Raw genomic sequence first — 16,965 nt, 5'->3', positions numbered from 1 at the left:
GTTCAATTTGTCGACTGGTTTTTGTACAAAACACACAAGATCTAGCTTTTCTTTTGTTTTGACCGCCATTAAGAGCTCTGAACCTGGAGTTAAATATCATTGGCTGCTACAATTTCCGGCAAAATTTTTTAACCAATGGTCTGTCGAATAGCCAAATCCTAACTTTCGTTTTCTTAACTCTGACATGTAAGATTTCTGATTTTCTGTTCCGTATTTTTCATGGCACTTGACATCAACACAAACAGTGTCTTTCCTTTGAATTTTCCGACTTACACATTGTGTACAATAGACCTTTTTCACCGCGAAATTGGTGAGGGCAACTTTCTTTCTTTGACAGTTTCTCCTAATCTGTCATGATTCGAGACCTGAACAGGGATTAAAAGCAAAACCATTTCAGCAGTCTCAGGTCTCAAGAGTCAAGAGTCAAGAATCAAGTCACCCCAAAGTCCAGATCAACTTCATCAGACTTCAGTCCTTTTCCTTAAATTCTTAAAGTAAAATTTGTTCGTCGACAGTAGATCTAGTTCTGCAGTCTGAGTCTGACGGTTATTGTCAATATTGAACTTTCTGATTTATTGTGTTACAAAACCCCGAAAATTAATGAATGTCATGTAAGCATGATAACAATGAACAAAATGTTGGTGGAGACTTCATTGGACTTGGGGAGACAGAGTGAATGAATTGGATGAAGTGAAGTATTGAGTACAGTCTAGATCTAGATCTAGATCTAGTACAGTACTCTAGATCTAAATCTAGATCTAGATGTCTACAGTAGATCTGTGGAAAGAATAACAAAGTCCTAGTCCTGAAAACTAGCTTCTCTCATCCTCGCTCTCTCACACGCTCATTTCGTCCTTGAAATAAGGAACCAGTTAGATGTTCAGTTAGGCATGCGAACCAACAAGTAACAAGGTAGCCTACCAGTTATTAAACCCTCTTCACTTTCCCCACCTCTCTGTTTCCCCCTTCCCTTTTTCTGCCTTCTGGGCCTTTTTGTGTCTTTTATGACCCAACATATTCTACACAGAAAAACAATGGGGAAACTACTAATTTTTAAAATTTGTTTATATTTAATTTGCATGGTGATTTATGGCTGTAGTTATTCGCACAGGGTATGTGAATACTTTGAAATTTTATTCGCACTGGGTGTGCGAATACTATGAAATTTTATTCGCACAGGGTGTGCGAATACTATGAAATTTTTTTCGCACAGGGTGTGGGAATATTATGAAATTATATTCGCACAGGGTGTGTGAATACTATATGAAGTTATATTCGCACAGGGTGTGTGAATACTATGAAGTTATGTATATTCGCACCTACAGGGTGTTTCAAAAGAAGGATGGAAATCAACCAACCATTTCCTCATTTTTTTCTCCTCATCGCGCAAGGACAAAGATCATAGGGGCTGGATTGAACTTTGGTGGACCCACCGTGTTTATATATGTATTAATGCGCTCTAGGCAAACAACGGACTTATACTTATACAGTCATGGGTCCTAATCGACCACTACACGAACTAGTTCCCGGCGAGGCAGAGTGAGTGAGGGCTGCGAGAATACCACGAGAGAGAGAGAGAGAGAGAGAGAGAAGGGGGGACGAGACAAAGTTGTAAACGGACCTGTTATCCGAATGATTGAAGAGATCAAAGTCCGGAATGTCTAGGCATCGGATGAGGACGTTTACCGCAGGAACAGGCGCAGGGTTCTCACTATTATATATAGTATTACTTGATCCCAGCCGCTGTTTCTTTTTAGGGGGAGGCAGTGGAGGGAGACCAGAAGCAGAGAGGGTTTACAGTAATACTGTAAACTCTCTGCCAGAAGTGGAGGATTGACCAGCAGGTTCCTGATTTTCTTGATTACATGTCGTAGGCTTATTTTTGCTCCTTTTTTTTTTCTGGGGAAGGCAGCGGAGGGAGACCAGAAGTGGAGGATGGACCAGCAGGTTCCTGGTTTTCTGAATTAGTCGTAGTACGCTAATTTGTGGTGGACCGCACATTCAGCACTTAAGTTATTAGGATACTTAGACTTATATATCTAGTATTCGACAGGGGGGGGGGGGGGGGGGGGGAGCTGCCACATGCAGATCAATTATAATAAACAGAGAAAAGTTGACCAGGAACATTTTATAGTTTGCTCTGCTCAAGAGCTTTACTTTAGTGGACCTACATTGCCAGCGTAGGCTAGGCCTAAGAGGTACCATGAGACTAATGATTTGAGAGACGATAGAAGCGCGGGTGAAGTTTACCAGACCAGTGAAAAGAGAGGGAGACACGGTCACACGGTGGAGGTATCTAGATTCGTTTCTAACGTGTACTGTAGGCTCTCTTCTCAATTAAGTTCAGACTTTTCTTCTCTTCGTTTACTTGCGCCAAGACTTGACCGTAGCCTAGATTCTAGAAGAAATGGAGAATCGGGAAGGATTTTTGCCTGTCCTGTACCGTGGTCTCCAAAATCCGTATTAGATCTAGATCTAATGTATATGATGAATAACAAGCAAGCATAGAATGACCATTCCTTTCTTTTAAAAAAAATTCTTCCACTCACACCAGAATCTTAATCAACTCTTAAATATCTAGATCTACATTAGATAAAGAAAAATACATGTGTATAGTCTAGTATTTAGTAACCCATCATCATCATGCCCATGTAGATCATTGTGGGAACAATAGATCTAGACATCTAATGGGCCTGTCTGTTCTCAGTGTCACTGGGAATAGTTTCTTGGCCTCATCCCAGTGACACTGGGAACAATTCTGGCCTATTCCCAGTGCTTTCCAAAATTAAAACCCTGTGCCTAAAACTAAAGGTGGGATACCTGGGTGTGACAAATGAGGTCCAAAATCAACGTTATGTAGTAACTCTGTAATAATACATCATATTATTTATGGCCGATTGATTGCAGTTTTACTCTTAAGGACTGTTCACAAATGACCCCCCCCCCCCCCCCCCTCAAGCTGCCGTCAACTAAAATGTACACATGTGTACATTTAGATAGAACCTCTACAGGGTGCATTTTATATCTGCACCTTTGATCCTTTTTTGTTAAAAAATTGTTTATTAATTTAAAGAGGTAATAATGGTGGCGCTGCCCCTGCTTGCACTGGAACCCGATTGACTGGTACACGTAAACAGCACTCAAGGGGTCTGTTTGGCCAATTTTGGTGGATCGTGTCACCACGAATTTTGTTATTAGTACTTTCATACTCTTTCAGAGCCTCTGTGAACTCTGAAAATTTTAAGCTCTTGAACTTGGCTCCCACTTCCATGCTGAATAGATCTAGAAAAACTAGAACTAGGTGTTGAGTAATTTCAGATTTGCGATGCAATAGCCTTGGGGCCAACAGAATGCTACTGGCAAGGTTTCCCTCAGGGCTCTGTTTTGAAAAATGAAAATGCTACGCAGGTAAGCTTATTATATAGGCCAAGACCGCCTAGTTTCGCGGACTCTCGCATCATTTGCCAATCTCACGCAGCGATCTCGCGCAGGTCGGGTCGACCCTGTGCGAATATAATTATTTCTTATTCGAACACCCGGTGCGAATAATATTAATTCTTATGCACACACCCGGTGCGAATAATATTAATTCTTATGCGCGCACCCGGTGCGAATAACCACTTCCATATATATATATATTATATAGAAATCTAAAATCTATTGCTGTCGTTATTCTCACCGGGGGTGAAAATAAAAATTTAGCAAGTGTGTCTATTCTCCGGCGTCGCGCCGGTCAATAGATCGGAAGCTATTCTTCGGCGTCACGCCGCCGGTCTATTACTAATCAATTATTTGTCGGCGCAGATTTGCAAATACCTCTCTCATCTGTTTGTCTTGGAAAAAAATTCCCATAACTTCACCACTTCGTGCCACTTCGAATTGATACAGACGATAAGTTTTCAGACACAAACTGCCTGAATTCCTCCAATTCAGAATTATGTAGGGTGCTAGGAGAAATGTGCATGTTCACCACTAGTGACGCGAGTTCATAACAAAGAGAGTGAGCATTTAGAAGAAGTCACATTTTCACTGTTTACAAAAATGGAGATAAGACAAGAAAATACTGAGGTCGCGAAATATCAGTTAAATTTATCGAAAATTACAACAACAAAAAATAAGTTTTAAACATCAAGCTATACTATATGACTAGACAGGATTTTAGACACAAATTCAACTTTGAGCGTTTAAAAAAACTGAATCAATATTTTAAAATAAGCAAATGGACGACCCAAATAAATGAATAAAGTTACGTTAGATAATTATCATAGATAAAATATAATGAAAGGTAGACTTACTAGGCCTTGGCTCAAAATCTGCGCCGACAAATACATTGTAATTCATTAGTAATAGACCGGCGGCGTGATGCTGGAGAATAGCTTCCAATCTATTGACCGGCGCGGCGCCGAAGAATTGCCACTTGCAAAAATTTAATATTATTCTCACCTGGGGTGAGAATAATATCCATTTTATTCTCACCCGGGGTGAGAATAATATTATATTGTTATTTTCACCCCGAATGAGAATAAAATGAATATTATTCTCACCTGGTCTGAGAATGCAATGGATTTTTATTCTTAGGCCTACCTGGGTGTTGAGAACTGGTAGGCTGGATGATAGAAAATGATTTGTAAATTGTTAGAGTTACCTTTCGTGACCTGACCCAGGGCGCTGGCAGATTTTTCTAGGCTCCCGCGGGGATTGTTGTTTCATTTTTAAAAATCTTGAGAGTATGCACGAATAATAAGCTTAAATATTTTCACCAAAACCCTAGACAAGTGTATTCTGAATTCAAAAAGGAATTCACTTGCCAGAGTAGTATGTTTTTAAAAATAATAGCCTTAACTGAAAGCTGTTTTTAATGAAATAATGTTAGTAATAGTTTGTTGTTGTAATGTTAGAATTGGCATTTGTTTACAACACAAAAAACATGTTTAATTGTTATACTCCCTAACAGAACCCACTGTTATTTTTAAGTCACGCAGTGCCTTGACCCTTGGCTTATATTTTTATTAAGGCATGCAGTGCCTTGACCCTAGGCTTATTTTTTTCTTAATTTTGAGAGTAAAATTCAAGAGTAAAATTTTAAATTACAGAACCAATAGATTATGGCAACAAAAGGTAACGCTATTTGCTCAAAAGATAAGGTTTTCCCCCAAATTGACAACAGTCGCCTCCCTCGCTCAAGAGCTGGCCTGCCCGTTGGGGATTTTAGTCGCCTCGCGCGCTCAGCGGAGTGAGAGAGGGAGGCGAGTTTTGTTGTCTGGAGCGCTCATTGACAGGGGTCCTATGATGCCCGAAACGAAAAAACCAGGGTGAGAATAGAGTATCAATTTTATTCTCACCCCGGGTGAGAATAATATCCTGTTTATCCTCACCCCGGGTGAGAATAATCACTCCGTATATATATATATATATATAAATATAGATTTATATGCATATAAATAATAGATTTAACATTTTTAATCATTTGTCTAGGGTTTGTTTGTTTTTCAGGGAATTGAGTCGCCATGACTTCTTCAAAGCAACTGTTGGAGACATCAAGACAGATTGGTTGGCCGCAAGTGGAGAAAGTGGATCCACATGCTGTAGATTGGGCTTTTGAAAAAGTGGCTACCCAGCCGTTTATGCACTGGTTTTCTAATAATGTCAGTGTGGATAATGTTATTACAAGTCAGGAACTTCTGGAGTGAGTGGTCTAGTTTGATCAGTTTGCCTTTAGTGACATTGATTTAAACTTTAACCTTTTTTTTTTTGGTAAGCTTTTTACGACGCTCGCGTCTGGATACGGTCATATGAGCACTCGAGAAACATTAAACATTTTCAGTTGTGATATGAAATTTTGAATTTTGCAAAGGTGGCGGCCTACTCTTATCGATTTTGGACCACCAAGGAATCTTTTACATGGGCCAACTTGCACACAGGACCTTCGAGATTTTTCACCCTTGTCTGAGAAGGCTAGGTGTAGATCTTACCTACCATAGGATCAGGGGTGTGGCTGAAATATAGCAGTAAGAAGGAGGCAAGGAGTAGCAGTTAGAAAGGCAGTAGAATCAAGAGCCCAGAGGAGGGGGCAAAGTAGGTGAGGGGGTGGGGGCAGAAATAGGAGTCGAAAGCAAATGAAAATATTGTTAGAGAGCAGGAAAGGATGTGAAAGGAGAACATTATAGAGAAGAAAATTTTCCGTCGCTGTCCGGATTCGAATTCAAGACTACGGAAAGATGAGAGGTGAACACCTTTACCTCTAGGCCACGAGGGCCCCCAAACCCTTTCAAGTTCAGATTCCTTGTCACTAATATAACCCTATACACTTAACCTAGCAGCCATCTAGTCACTGTGTAGTGTTCACATAGTTTGGAGCATTATATCAAGGAAGTCAAATCTGAAGGGAGGGAAGTTGTACCTGGGCAATTTACGTACTCTGTGTCTACCACCCAGCCAAAGTTGTATCATGCAGGCTGCTTTAGCTTCATCTGTTAAGATGCAAAAAGCTATGGACAGTATTCACAGTGGGGGGTGGGGTGGGGGTGGCCTCTTATGTCTTAAAGGAGCAGTGGAGCAGGGAACAACGCATTGTGATGTGCAAATTGGGGGGGGGGGGGGCTACAGGTTAGGGTGTTGGGACACTAGATGCTGAACTTATATAATATATTAATATTATGACATGATAATAATCCTCCTATTCACTAAGCTGGCTCATTTGTGGGCTTTCTTGATTGTATTGGAATCGGATGTTGCAGTCTAGGAGTGTACACTGAATTCAAAGAACAAGAAAAATTGTATACATTTAGCTGCTGTTGTTGGGTCACTCATGATGCCTATTCACACACTTTCAAAATCTTTTTAATATCAAGCCAAAATGTTCTTTGCAAAGTCTTCTACAGACACAGCTGCTTTTGTTTTACTTTTGTTCCATTCCCTTTAGGTAAAGTGTAAAAACTATGGATGGATTTTTTTTAAACACTCTGTTTTGTCACTTAGATTTCAACAACTTGAAGCCAAAGGATGTGTGTTGGAGGGATCACAACTGAATGAAACTTTGGCGTCCATCCCGACTGATAGTGTGACCGAAGGGTTGGATGTAGATCATCTACGGTATGTATATTGAAGAAACTAAACATCAGGTTATGTGTAGTTATATCTTAATATATTATAGTTTGATATAGTTTTGTGTTAAGTTGGCAGGTGTTTTAGTGGCTTTTGCTCCTTTTTTCCCAGTCCTTATCTCTACTCCTTTTTATATTTGTTACTCTCTAGTAACATCTTTAAATCTTCGGCACTTATGATCCTTTTGTGTCGCAATTTCTGTAAAACTTACAAAAACTGGAATGCGTGTGTATTTTGGAGAGACGCATGAAAATTTTGAAGTGACTTGCACGAGGAAGAGTGCAAGATTTGAGAAGGAAAAAGTAACTCTGGAGGCTGCTGTATATTGTTGGTGTTGTTTGTTTGTTTTTGTTGGTGTTATGAATAAATGTGAATCGACAGGGAATTTTGAAATTACGATGGAAATTAAAATCTTTGTTTTTAATGCAAGGAAAATCAACCTAGGCTTTTCAAGAGTTTAACCTATTACTTTAATGAACCCTAGGCTTCCACGCCTTAAAAAACCCTCCCCCCTGGGCTCCCAAGAAAAACAAACAAAAAAACAGGCATGCTATTAGTATTGTGTTAGTACTCATGCAAAAACACACATTTAATAAAACTGTTCCTAACCTCCTGTCTCCAGAACTCCTGCTTAGTGTGCCAATCTGTCTGTCTGTCTGTCTGTCTACTTCTGGGTAGGTGCAAGTCGAAACAGGTTACTCCAAGCCCTGAAATATGGCTGTCTCGGGGCATGGACATTTCAGCCTCACCCTCGATATTTCGAGGTCTCGGGTCCATTGAGTTAGTGTTTGTATACTATGTTGCTTTGCCTTGCATGCTATTTTACACTGTGATGGAGTATGTTAGATCTGTGAATCCAAATATTGACTGTCTCTCATATTTCATCCATGGATTGATGGATTGGGGAGGGGGGGGGGGTAATATGTATTGTGTTCTTATTAGAATGATGCTTTATGAGTCTTTAAAAGAGCTGCTGTGTTGTAATGTTATCTGATGATATATTTCACTCGCAGGTCTGACATTGAAGAACTCAAACAGTCACTGGAGAAGGTGAAAGCTAGAAAAAGTATGCTGATGAAAAGGAATAATAATTTGAGGTATATTCTTGTCTGCAGTCAAGAATTAACAAGTACTAACTTTTTTAATTCTACTGACTACTTTCCCTTAATTTTGCTCTAACGGCCACCTGTCGAAGACAATCACCTGCCAAAATTTCCACTTTCCGCTTCCCCTTGGGTTTTTTTCTATATTATAATGACACTGTCCAAGACAACCACTTCTCTCCTCGACAGTGAGTGGCTGTCTTGAACAATTTTGACTGCATTGTCAAACTGAGTGGTATCTACTGCTACTAGAACCACTGGCCCCTATCACTCACTTGGGTTCACACTAGCCTTACCGTACTAACATTATGTACACTGCTGACTTCAAAATTTTGTAGGGCACTGTACGATGTTTGGTGTAAACTGATTTGGATGTCAAGTGTTTTGAAGTGACTTGTGTCTGTGGTGTAATGGTTAGGCTCTCCACCATTGCACACAAAATACATGGGTTCGATTTCGTCGGCCAGTTTTCAGGTATTAAGCCAAAAATTCTGAAAAATTTTTATTGCAATTTTTTAATCTGTGTTATCAGTTGCATGATCTCCAGAAATATTTTGTCTAAATCAAATACTAAATGTTGAAAAAAGCCAGAAAAGATCATCTTGGTACAAGTTTTAAAAGAATGAAACAGTTTTTTTTTCTCTCATGAAAATTTTACTTTCTGAGCTTGGAACATTTGAACAACTTTCCAATGATATATATATTTTTTTTTACCAAACAGTGTTCACCACATGGCAGTGAAGAACAAGCTGACAAAGATGAGAGAGGTGAAGGAACAGTGGCTGAAGATGAACAGACAGAGTGTGGAGAGGTGTGGAGCTGTCAACGCAAAGGTAAACCCTTTGGTGCAGTTTGGAAACAATTTTAATTGTATGGATGGTTGGCAGGTGCTCTTATGTGGTTTGCTCCTTCTTGTCTACCAACTTTATCTCTCCTCTTTCTTTACTTTGTTACTCTCTAATTTTAGGCTATTATTAAAATGACCTACTATGTGCAAGTAGCGTAAAACTCTTACTTAAAAAAAACGTTAGTTTTTTGTGTGTCAATCCCTTCTATATTATAATATGGTACTCCTTCATTTGTGTATTTTCTTCTCCGTTCTGGTCATTTTTTGTAGTGCTAGTTACTAATGACAAAAGAGGCATAGGTTGACCAAGAATAACTTAGTTGGAGACTTTGGACGGACGGATGGGTGATGGGGAAACGCTCGGATAACATTCACAGATGTCTATTTCAGATCTAGATCTAGCACTTGAAAGAAGAGCTACTAATGAAAACTCTTGTTGAACATTTTTGTTTACAACAAATGTCAGTTTCGTTATCTTGTCTCTCCAAACACCACAATGGCCTGACACAAACATGGGAAAAACTGAGAAAGGAACTTTGTTTGTTTTCAGATTGACGAGTCTCTTCAGAAGCTAGTTGGCAGTGTCGGTGCCTTGATAGAGCTGTACAACTGTCCGTCGAAGACATCCAAGGAATCCAGGACTGGAGTTGAGGCATCGTGTGATTTCCTCTCTCAAGCCGAATTAAAAGCGTTTCACGATGCAGAAGAAAAGTTCTCCAGGGATTTGACTGCTTTTACCAAGAAGCAGTTTTTCAGCGTGAGAATACTTTACCTTTTCCGGCCTCTGTTACTGTGAGATGTCGAGGGGAGAAGCAAACATTCTTCTGTTGTTTGTTGCATGGTTTTATTGTTTTTGTCTAATGTTCCACTGACCCCCCCCATCCATTTTATCCTGGGCCTTCCTCTCTATCCATCTGATATCTGATTGTGTGCTCTTGCTGCTAAACTGATGTAAGAATATAGACTACTGAAGCTGCAAGAGACAGGATGTGTGCAGAGGTGACAGGTTTTTTCGGATAATTCTGGAAGTCCAGGCTTATGAAATTGTCTACCATTTGCGCTTTAAATAAAAATAGTTTTGATACAAGATATAATAGACAATAATTATGACCCATAGAGTTTGAGTTCCCAGCTGCATGTGCTTTTATGAGGTTCAAAAAGTTCAGGATTTTAGTTCGTAGCCAATTGGCACTTTTGTATGTGTGAAAATCACTAAAAGCCTCTGTAAGGCAAATGTTAACTTTTGAAATCATACACTGCTAAAAAAAAACCCTGTTACACATTACTTAATTTCCATAACAACAATGGTGTTTTGATGTTAACGTTTTGCTAAGATTTATGATGAGAGTCCTTCATGTGGATTTCAGTTTTACATTTGAAATACAGAGAAAATGTTGTTGTCTTGTGATGTAGGGTTTGGCCGAGCTGGCTGGTGAGAGGGAGACAGCAGAATACAGTCTTCTGGACGTCAGCTCCCCTCAGAACGTGGCCCTAAGTGGGGACGAGAAGGACACGTTTCTTGACGACTGTCGAGAATTCACACGGATTCAGGAGATGTAGGAACTTAGAATGATTAATTTCTGAATGTTTTTCAGGGAGGCCGTTTTTCGGGAGGGGGGTTTCCGTTATTTCAGCTAGGGGAACAGCTATTATTTGAAGCATTTATTTTCTTTTTAGCCTCATATTAGTTGTGTCAATTGATAAGTCTTAACTGTCTTTTTATTTGCAAATGCAACTTTGTAAATGTTCAGGTATTTTCATTAATTCCAAGTGCCATCCCTGTTTGTTTGTTCATGGGTTTTGTTTTATTTTTGTTCTTGAAATCTTTATTTTTAGGCTGATAATTTGTATGTTATTTTTTCTGTTTTGTTTCAGTTGCTTTTAGAATAATTCGTTTTGTATCTTTCAAGTCAAGGACTGCTTTCCTTTGTTCAGTTTTCCTGTGAGCGAAACTGCTCGCATCAACGCTCTGGTCAACTCCCAGAGGGCTCTGTGTGCCGTGCGAGAGGCTGGTTCCATTCTCCGTCTCCTCAAGTCGGACCAGTTCCCGTTGTCGCCAAAAGAGATCAGGTGGGAGTCGGTGTGATTTGAAAAAAACTTTATGTACCCGTTTGTGGCTTCATGTACCTAACTGATAACTAGAGTGAATCATAGAGATTCTTCCTGATAACTGCGGTCTCTTATAAGAGAGATGGTTAAAGTTCTGTGTGTTTCATGTTTCCTTCTGTCTGCTGAGATGTTGTGTCCCTCACAGCAAGGGTTGGCCCTTACAGGTTGGTTAATGCAGCCTTCCCCCTAGATGATCTATGTAGTGTCCAAGAGGGCGTGACACCCACTTTGTGATCATTCCTACCTAGCAAGCTCACCTTCACTCATGATATATTTACTTTCTCATCAGCCAACGCAAGCGCGATGCGGAACAAAACATGGCCGCCGTCCAGACAGAGTCAGCTCCCCTCCTGTCGTCGGTGCTGGGCCTGGTGGTGGAGCTGGGCGGCCTGCAGGGGACTGACGTCCTCACCGGAGACTACGACCTCAAGCTGAGGCGGCAAGACTACTTCATGAAAAATCAGGACAAAGTAAGAGCTTGCGTGAACTGATGTTTTTTTTGTTGTAATTAGTTGTAGGACGTCACTAGTTGGTCATTTTGTGAACTGGTATTTCCTTGAGGACAGTTGTACAGCGCCTGTGGTAGGTCATTTTGTGAAGTCACTTTTCTTCATTTTCTTCATTATTTTTTTTCGTCTCAAGAAGAGGTAGAGGTAGGCCAAGAGCAACATCTTCAAAAAGTCAAACAATTCTTGGTCAACTGGAAATAATCAGGGTACCGCAGTATTTCACAGGATGGCTGAATATAGGATGAGTGGAGAGGATGGTCACCGCTGTCTGTTCCAGACCTGGCTCTTGAGAGAAAGAGGTGGAGAGAGAGAGAAAGAGATGGAGAGAGAGAGAAAGACGTCTCATCTGACGATCTATTTTCCTCAATCAGGTGATCGACCAGCTGGTATCGCAGCGAGCGCGGAACGAGTTTCTGTCGCTTCTGTACGAAATGGAGGTGAGGTGGCACAAAGAGACGCACCGTCTCCTCACGGCTGCCAGGCAGACTCTACAGGGACAGATGAGCACCTGGCAACAGCGAATGGTAACGTTGTTTGTCTTGTGTGTTATAGAAACTTTCTTTGAAAAGAATAAGATTCCCCTTTTGTTAATCTCAGTGGTTTACAATGACTTGCCTACATACAATAGACTTTGCTTAAACCGAAGATCGTGTGTACAAGATAGTTCACTCCTCTCTTTGAGCTAATTAATGAAGTGTCCTTAAAATCCGGTGGCGCCCTCTTCGAAAAAGTGCCCACTTTGCGAGCAGAGTTACCCTACTTGTGTGAAAAACAGTCGAAGTGAAACTACCAAGTTGTGCAGTTGTGCTATTCCTAATTCTTCTTTAGAGAAACGAAAGAGAGATTCAAAACAATGACTGCAGGGACATCTGAAGCAATGCATGGACTTCCGCGGACACTTTTTTGGCTGAGTGAATGATCTTGTTATGTACGATTTTTGCTTGAACTGAACTTTGTTAATCCAGGAACACTGGTAAACGGAAAGAAAATAGAATCCCCCTTTTTTTTTTTTCTTCACTATTTTGAGCCATCTCTGAACCAAAAACATGGCTAACTTTAACACAATGTGGCGGTCAGCAGTTATCAGTTCAAGTGGTCTCCCCTATACATAAATCTATGCATATATAATTAATCCATCAATGTTGCTCCATGTCATTTGTTGTTACCACTGGGACGAACACCAATTTTTTAACCGTGGACATCATTTCCTGCTCAAAGACACATACCAAAAGTATTTATCATGGTAGTACCTTCTCGCAGCGTTTCTTTACTTGAAGATGAATTTTAATTGTTGTTTGTCGTTTCAAAATGTTCATGTTTTTCCATATTTTTGTGTCGTGTGAGTCATGACGTATTGAATTGTGGTTCTTACTTTTTTTTTCCCTCCCTTTTTTCTTCTTTAAAAAAAAAAAAAGAATGAGCTGGATGATCCTGATTTTAGTGTGAAAAAGTTTGAGAGCAACGTGGTGGACACGAGAGACACGTCTACAGCCAGGCTCTATCAGATGCTGGGTATGTGTTCTTCATGTATAGCTTCTTCCTGCTTCTGTGGGAGAATGATTATCTTCTTCTTCTTCTTCTCGATGGCATCACACTTGAAGTCCGGTATCTGTCATAAATTGGGCCGTCCTGCTCAGTTCATCTGGCGGCCCGTATAGCTTCTCTTGTAGCGTCAGTGGGGTTGGCCACGTTTCCTGTCTCAGGGCCCTGTGTGTCTTGCAGTACTGAAGGATGTGTTCAACAGTTTGGTCCGCCTCTCCACACTGGCATTTTGGTGATTGTACTAGTTATGATTATATATTATTTTTCTTCTTACTTCTCTGACCATTTGGTTATGTTATACTGGTGTCTTGTTTCTACCTTTTTGTTGTTGTCCTTCAGAAGTTTATTATTCCTATGCGTTTTTAGAATGAATGTAGCACCAACAGTTTTAGAATATTAGACATGTGCTAGAAAATAAATGGTTATTATTTTTTAAAATATAAAAACCAACTGGTGTAAAAATTCATTCATACATTCATACCATCATCAATACAAGCTTTTCTTCAGTCATTGTCAAGTGCAACATACATGTCATTTTGTATATGCATCCAATGATTTTGTGTGTGTGCGTAATTAGAAATATAAGTTTGTGTTTGTTTGTGTGGACTTATGTGTGCATGTATTTACCATTCGGCAGCAAATTTCTCATGTTGGAGTTAATAAAATGTTGTCTTTTCTTATCTTCTTCCATTTAGATCAAGGAAATAATCAGGGCTGCATTAGATGTCACACTGTTACACTGCTGCTGGAGAATTTTAAAGTAAAATTCCAAGGGAAATTATTATGGTTCTTGTCAATCTTCTTTGTATCGTTAAATGTTCTCTCATTCTTGTCAATCTAAATTGTGTTGATGGGGGGGGGGGGGCGGCATAAAAACACCTAGATATTTTTTTATTTTTTTTTTCAATTTCAGATGTTACCGAAGATGAAGAGAAGCCGCTATACCTGCAGACTCAGAAGGTTGTTGCCAAGGGGAGAAAACTGCAGTCGGAGCTTGATGGGGTCCAGCTGGCTGACAGGACGGCAGACGAAAAGTGTTTGGCCAAAGTAGGACAGCTGTGAGTTGTATAATTTTCTCTCTGTAAAAGTAAAGTGCTGTTGTTGGGACAATAAAGATTTATCTTATATCTAATCGTATCGTATAGAAATTGGTGGGTTTTTTAAAATTTGAATTGCTTGAAGAAAGAAAAGTATGCATATAGAAGTGCTTAATAAAGTTTGGTTTTCTTAAAGAAAGAAAACCATGCGTATATAATAGAAGTAGAAGTGTTAAAAAAGTGTGTTAAAAATTTTGGTTTGTTAGAAGAAAGAAATGTATGCCTGAAGAAATGCTATAAAAAGTTTTGATTTTCTAGAAGTAAGAAAAGCATACATTTATGCAGAAGTACTTTTAAAAAGTGTGTAAAGAAAAGTGCTGATACAATGTTTGGATTTAATTTTTCTCCCCCCCCCCCCCCCCCCCCCCCCCAGCGAGTCGTGTGTGGGCGAGTGTGAGGCGGTTCTGTACTCGGGCTCCAGCACTAGCCGAGGTCTCCCCGCCCTGTCTCTGCTGGACGTCCAGGTCTCTATGGTCAGTCTGATGTCCAGCGTCAATGCTCTGGAGAAATGTATCATGGAGGTGGTCAACGACATCAATGCCAAGAAGACGGTGAGTTTAGACACTTGATTTGACATTCCAGGAGAAAGACGTAATCGTTAAGATACGGGAAATGGGGATAGAGAGGGGAGAAAGAAGAAAGGAACAATTATCTGGAAAGGAAAGGCGTTGCCATAATCAAACAGCCACTGGAACAATTAGTATAGATACCTTGCGTTTTGGAGCTGAAAGGAACTGAGCACTTGTGGACCTGTCTGATGTGCAATGACCTTGTTGCCCAGGACAGGTAAAACAGAGAGAGGCGGAGGTAGGGACTACTTGGTAAAAATTCTCCTCACTGAGGAATGGAACTCGGGTCTCGGGCATGCATGTGATCGCGAAGTGTCTAATCGCTATAACACAAATGTCAGTTAGGAGAGATAAGGACAATAGATGTTTGTGGGAAAGAAAGAGCAAGCCACTCCAGAGCACCCGCCAACCACCCACTCTAAGGAATGGGAGGGTAGAAAGGAATTGTGATCATATGTGTGTGGGTTTGGGAGTTGTGTGTGTGTGTTGTTAAATAGTCTCACAATGTACATTTTCGGTCCTTTGATTTGTCACTTGAGTGATAATTGTGCGTTGTTTGGCATTTAGAGCCTTCTAGGGTTTAGCACTAAATGAATTCCCATTATCGTTGATAATAATAATTTTTTACTGTGTCTCTCTTTCTGCCTTCAGGCCCTGAAGAACAACGTGTTGTTGAGCAAAGAGCGAGAGTTATTCAGCCTGTTCCACACCAACCCGAGCCGCCTGCAGTACGTGGTCAACGGGCTCAACGACCGGGTCAAGGCACAGCAGATACAGGAATCGTGAAATTGTTTGTGTGTGTGTCACGACGCGACGGAATCCGGCGCTTGTCAAATGTTGGGCATGTGAAGAAGTTAATGGTATCACCGTTAAGCTTTGAACATTTGTCTTGCTTTTAGTGAAAAAAAATACCGTCTTATCTTGAGCAGAAGTTGAGATTTCTGCTTTTGAAGAAGATGGGAATGGGGGGGGGGGGGGGGGGTCTCCTAGTGCCAGATAAATTAAGCGAAAAAATGGCTGCCGAAGTGTGATAAATACCTGAATACTAAAGTTTGGTGTCCTTGGAAACTGAAAATTTACTCTTTTTTTTTTTGTGTCTGTGTTTTTTCTGAAATTCCACACAGAAATATGTTTTCAGATGGAAATAAAAGGTGTTGAGCCAAAGAAAAAAAGTCTGATAAATATTGCTCAACTGGTGGAAAAATGGTGGTTTCTTTGATTTCATTATTTTGATGAGCACCTGATTTCACCACAAAGCCATGTACTTTATCATTTTTTTTGTCCTCTGTCCCACGGAACTTGTTTTGTACTGACGTTAACATGTACAATAAGAAACTGTTGACTGTTGGGGTTCTTTGTTATTGGCTGTAAATAAAAATAGATCAGCATAGTACAATTGTTTTGGTTTTCTTTTTGCTTTTTTTGCGTGTGTCTTCTTTTGTGTGTGTATGCATGCATGTGTGTGTGTGTGTACCTGGGTTTGTGTGGATTGAGGGAGGGTGCGACTGACAGGTCCTGCTTCTTTCCCTTTCCTCTGTTGTTTCTGCCTGTCTTCTCTTACTTCTTCCTAGCACGAAATACCGATAATTTTTCGAGCTTTGAGAAAAAGGAAAAGAGAGCGCTGAAGTCAGAACCATGACTTGGTCACCCATTATTTTTCAATGGAAATGAACATGGTGAATCTGAAAATATCTGTAAACAGAAAGAAAATAAAGCTATTTTTCCCCCTTCTATTTAAGAAATCTCCCTATTCCAAAAACCCAGCTATACAGAAGATCCAACAGTCTCGTAAGCTGACAAAACGCCTTTCTTTCTTCACAGCTGTTTCGAGAAAAATGTTTTTTTCGTCAGCGTAACCATTTAAAAATAAAGTGATTTTGAAATTTGAATTCTAAGTTATTCAAGAACTAATCACAGTTTCACTTTAATATTTTTCACACAAGTAGGGTAACTGATCAGGCTTTCAATTAGCAAAAAAAAAATGTTGGCAGCAAAATGCAAAAAGGCATTATGTCAGCTTCCGGCTGTTATAGTTCTGTTTCAGAGGACTCCAGTGTAGTGTTCTTCCTTGTTTCAGTTTCAATC

The 16,965-nt window shown here is 40.1% G+C and overlaps 1 protein-coding gene across 2 annotated transcripts; it reads left to right on the top strand.

The window, feature by feature from the left end:
* Window positions 1-200: 200 nt before the first annotated feature.
* Window positions 201-16,273, top strand: LOC101856059 (HAUS augmin-like complex subunit 3). 2 transcript variants are annotated; one of them, XM_005110386.3, is made up of 14 exons: window positions 201-486; window positions 5,494-5,686; window positions 6,979-7,092; window positions 8,118-8,201; window positions 8,929-9,040; window positions 9,605-9,811; window positions 10,468-10,610; window positions 10,990-11,124; window positions 11,453-11,633; window positions 12,044-12,196; window positions 13,088-13,184; window positions 14,128-14,272; window positions 14,685-14,862; window positions 15,532-16,273. In XM_005110386.3, the coding sequence occupies exons 2-14, from the start codon at window positions 5,508-5,510 to the stop codon at window positions 15,664-15,666; spliced, it is 1,863 nt and encodes a 620-aa protein (XP_005110443.1). In that variant the 5' UTR covers window positions 201-486; window positions 5,494-5,507; the 3' UTR covers window positions 15,667-16,273. The 2 variants fall into 2 exon arrangements, with proteins under 2 accessions (XP_005110443.1, XP_005110444.1); XM_005110387.3 differs by having other exon boundaries at window positions 205-310.
* Window positions 16,274-16,965: the final 692 nt, after the last annotated feature.

The sequence above is a fragment of the Aplysia californica genome, unplaced genomic scaffold (assembly GCF_000002075.1).
Source record: "Aplysia californica isolate F4 #8 unplaced genomic scaffold, AplCal3.0 scaffold00885, whole genome shotgun sequence".
NCBI classification, from domain to species: Eukaryota; Metazoa; Mollusca; class Gastropoda; order Aplysiida; family Aplysiidae; genus Aplysia; species Aplysia californica.
Note: the sequence above shows the minus strand (reverse complement) of the source record. Positions and strands in the feature narration are given on the sequence as shown.

What these genes read in the sequence shown, in the direction of transcription:
- LOC101856059 (XM_005110386.3), top strand. Translation starts at nt 5,508, where the DNA reads ATGACTTCTTCAAAGCAACTGTTGGAGACATCAAGACAGATTGGTTGG. An exon ending in AAAAGGAATAATAATTTGAG is followed by an intron (nt 8,202 to 8,928) that starts GTATATTCTTGT and finishes TTTACCAAACAG; the next exon opens with TGTTCACCACATGGCAGTGA. An exon ending in GTGGAGCTGTCAACGCAAAG is followed by an intron (nt 9,041 to 9,604) that starts GTAAACCCTTTG and finishes GTTTGTTTTCAG; the next exon opens with ATTGACGAGTCTCTTCAGAA.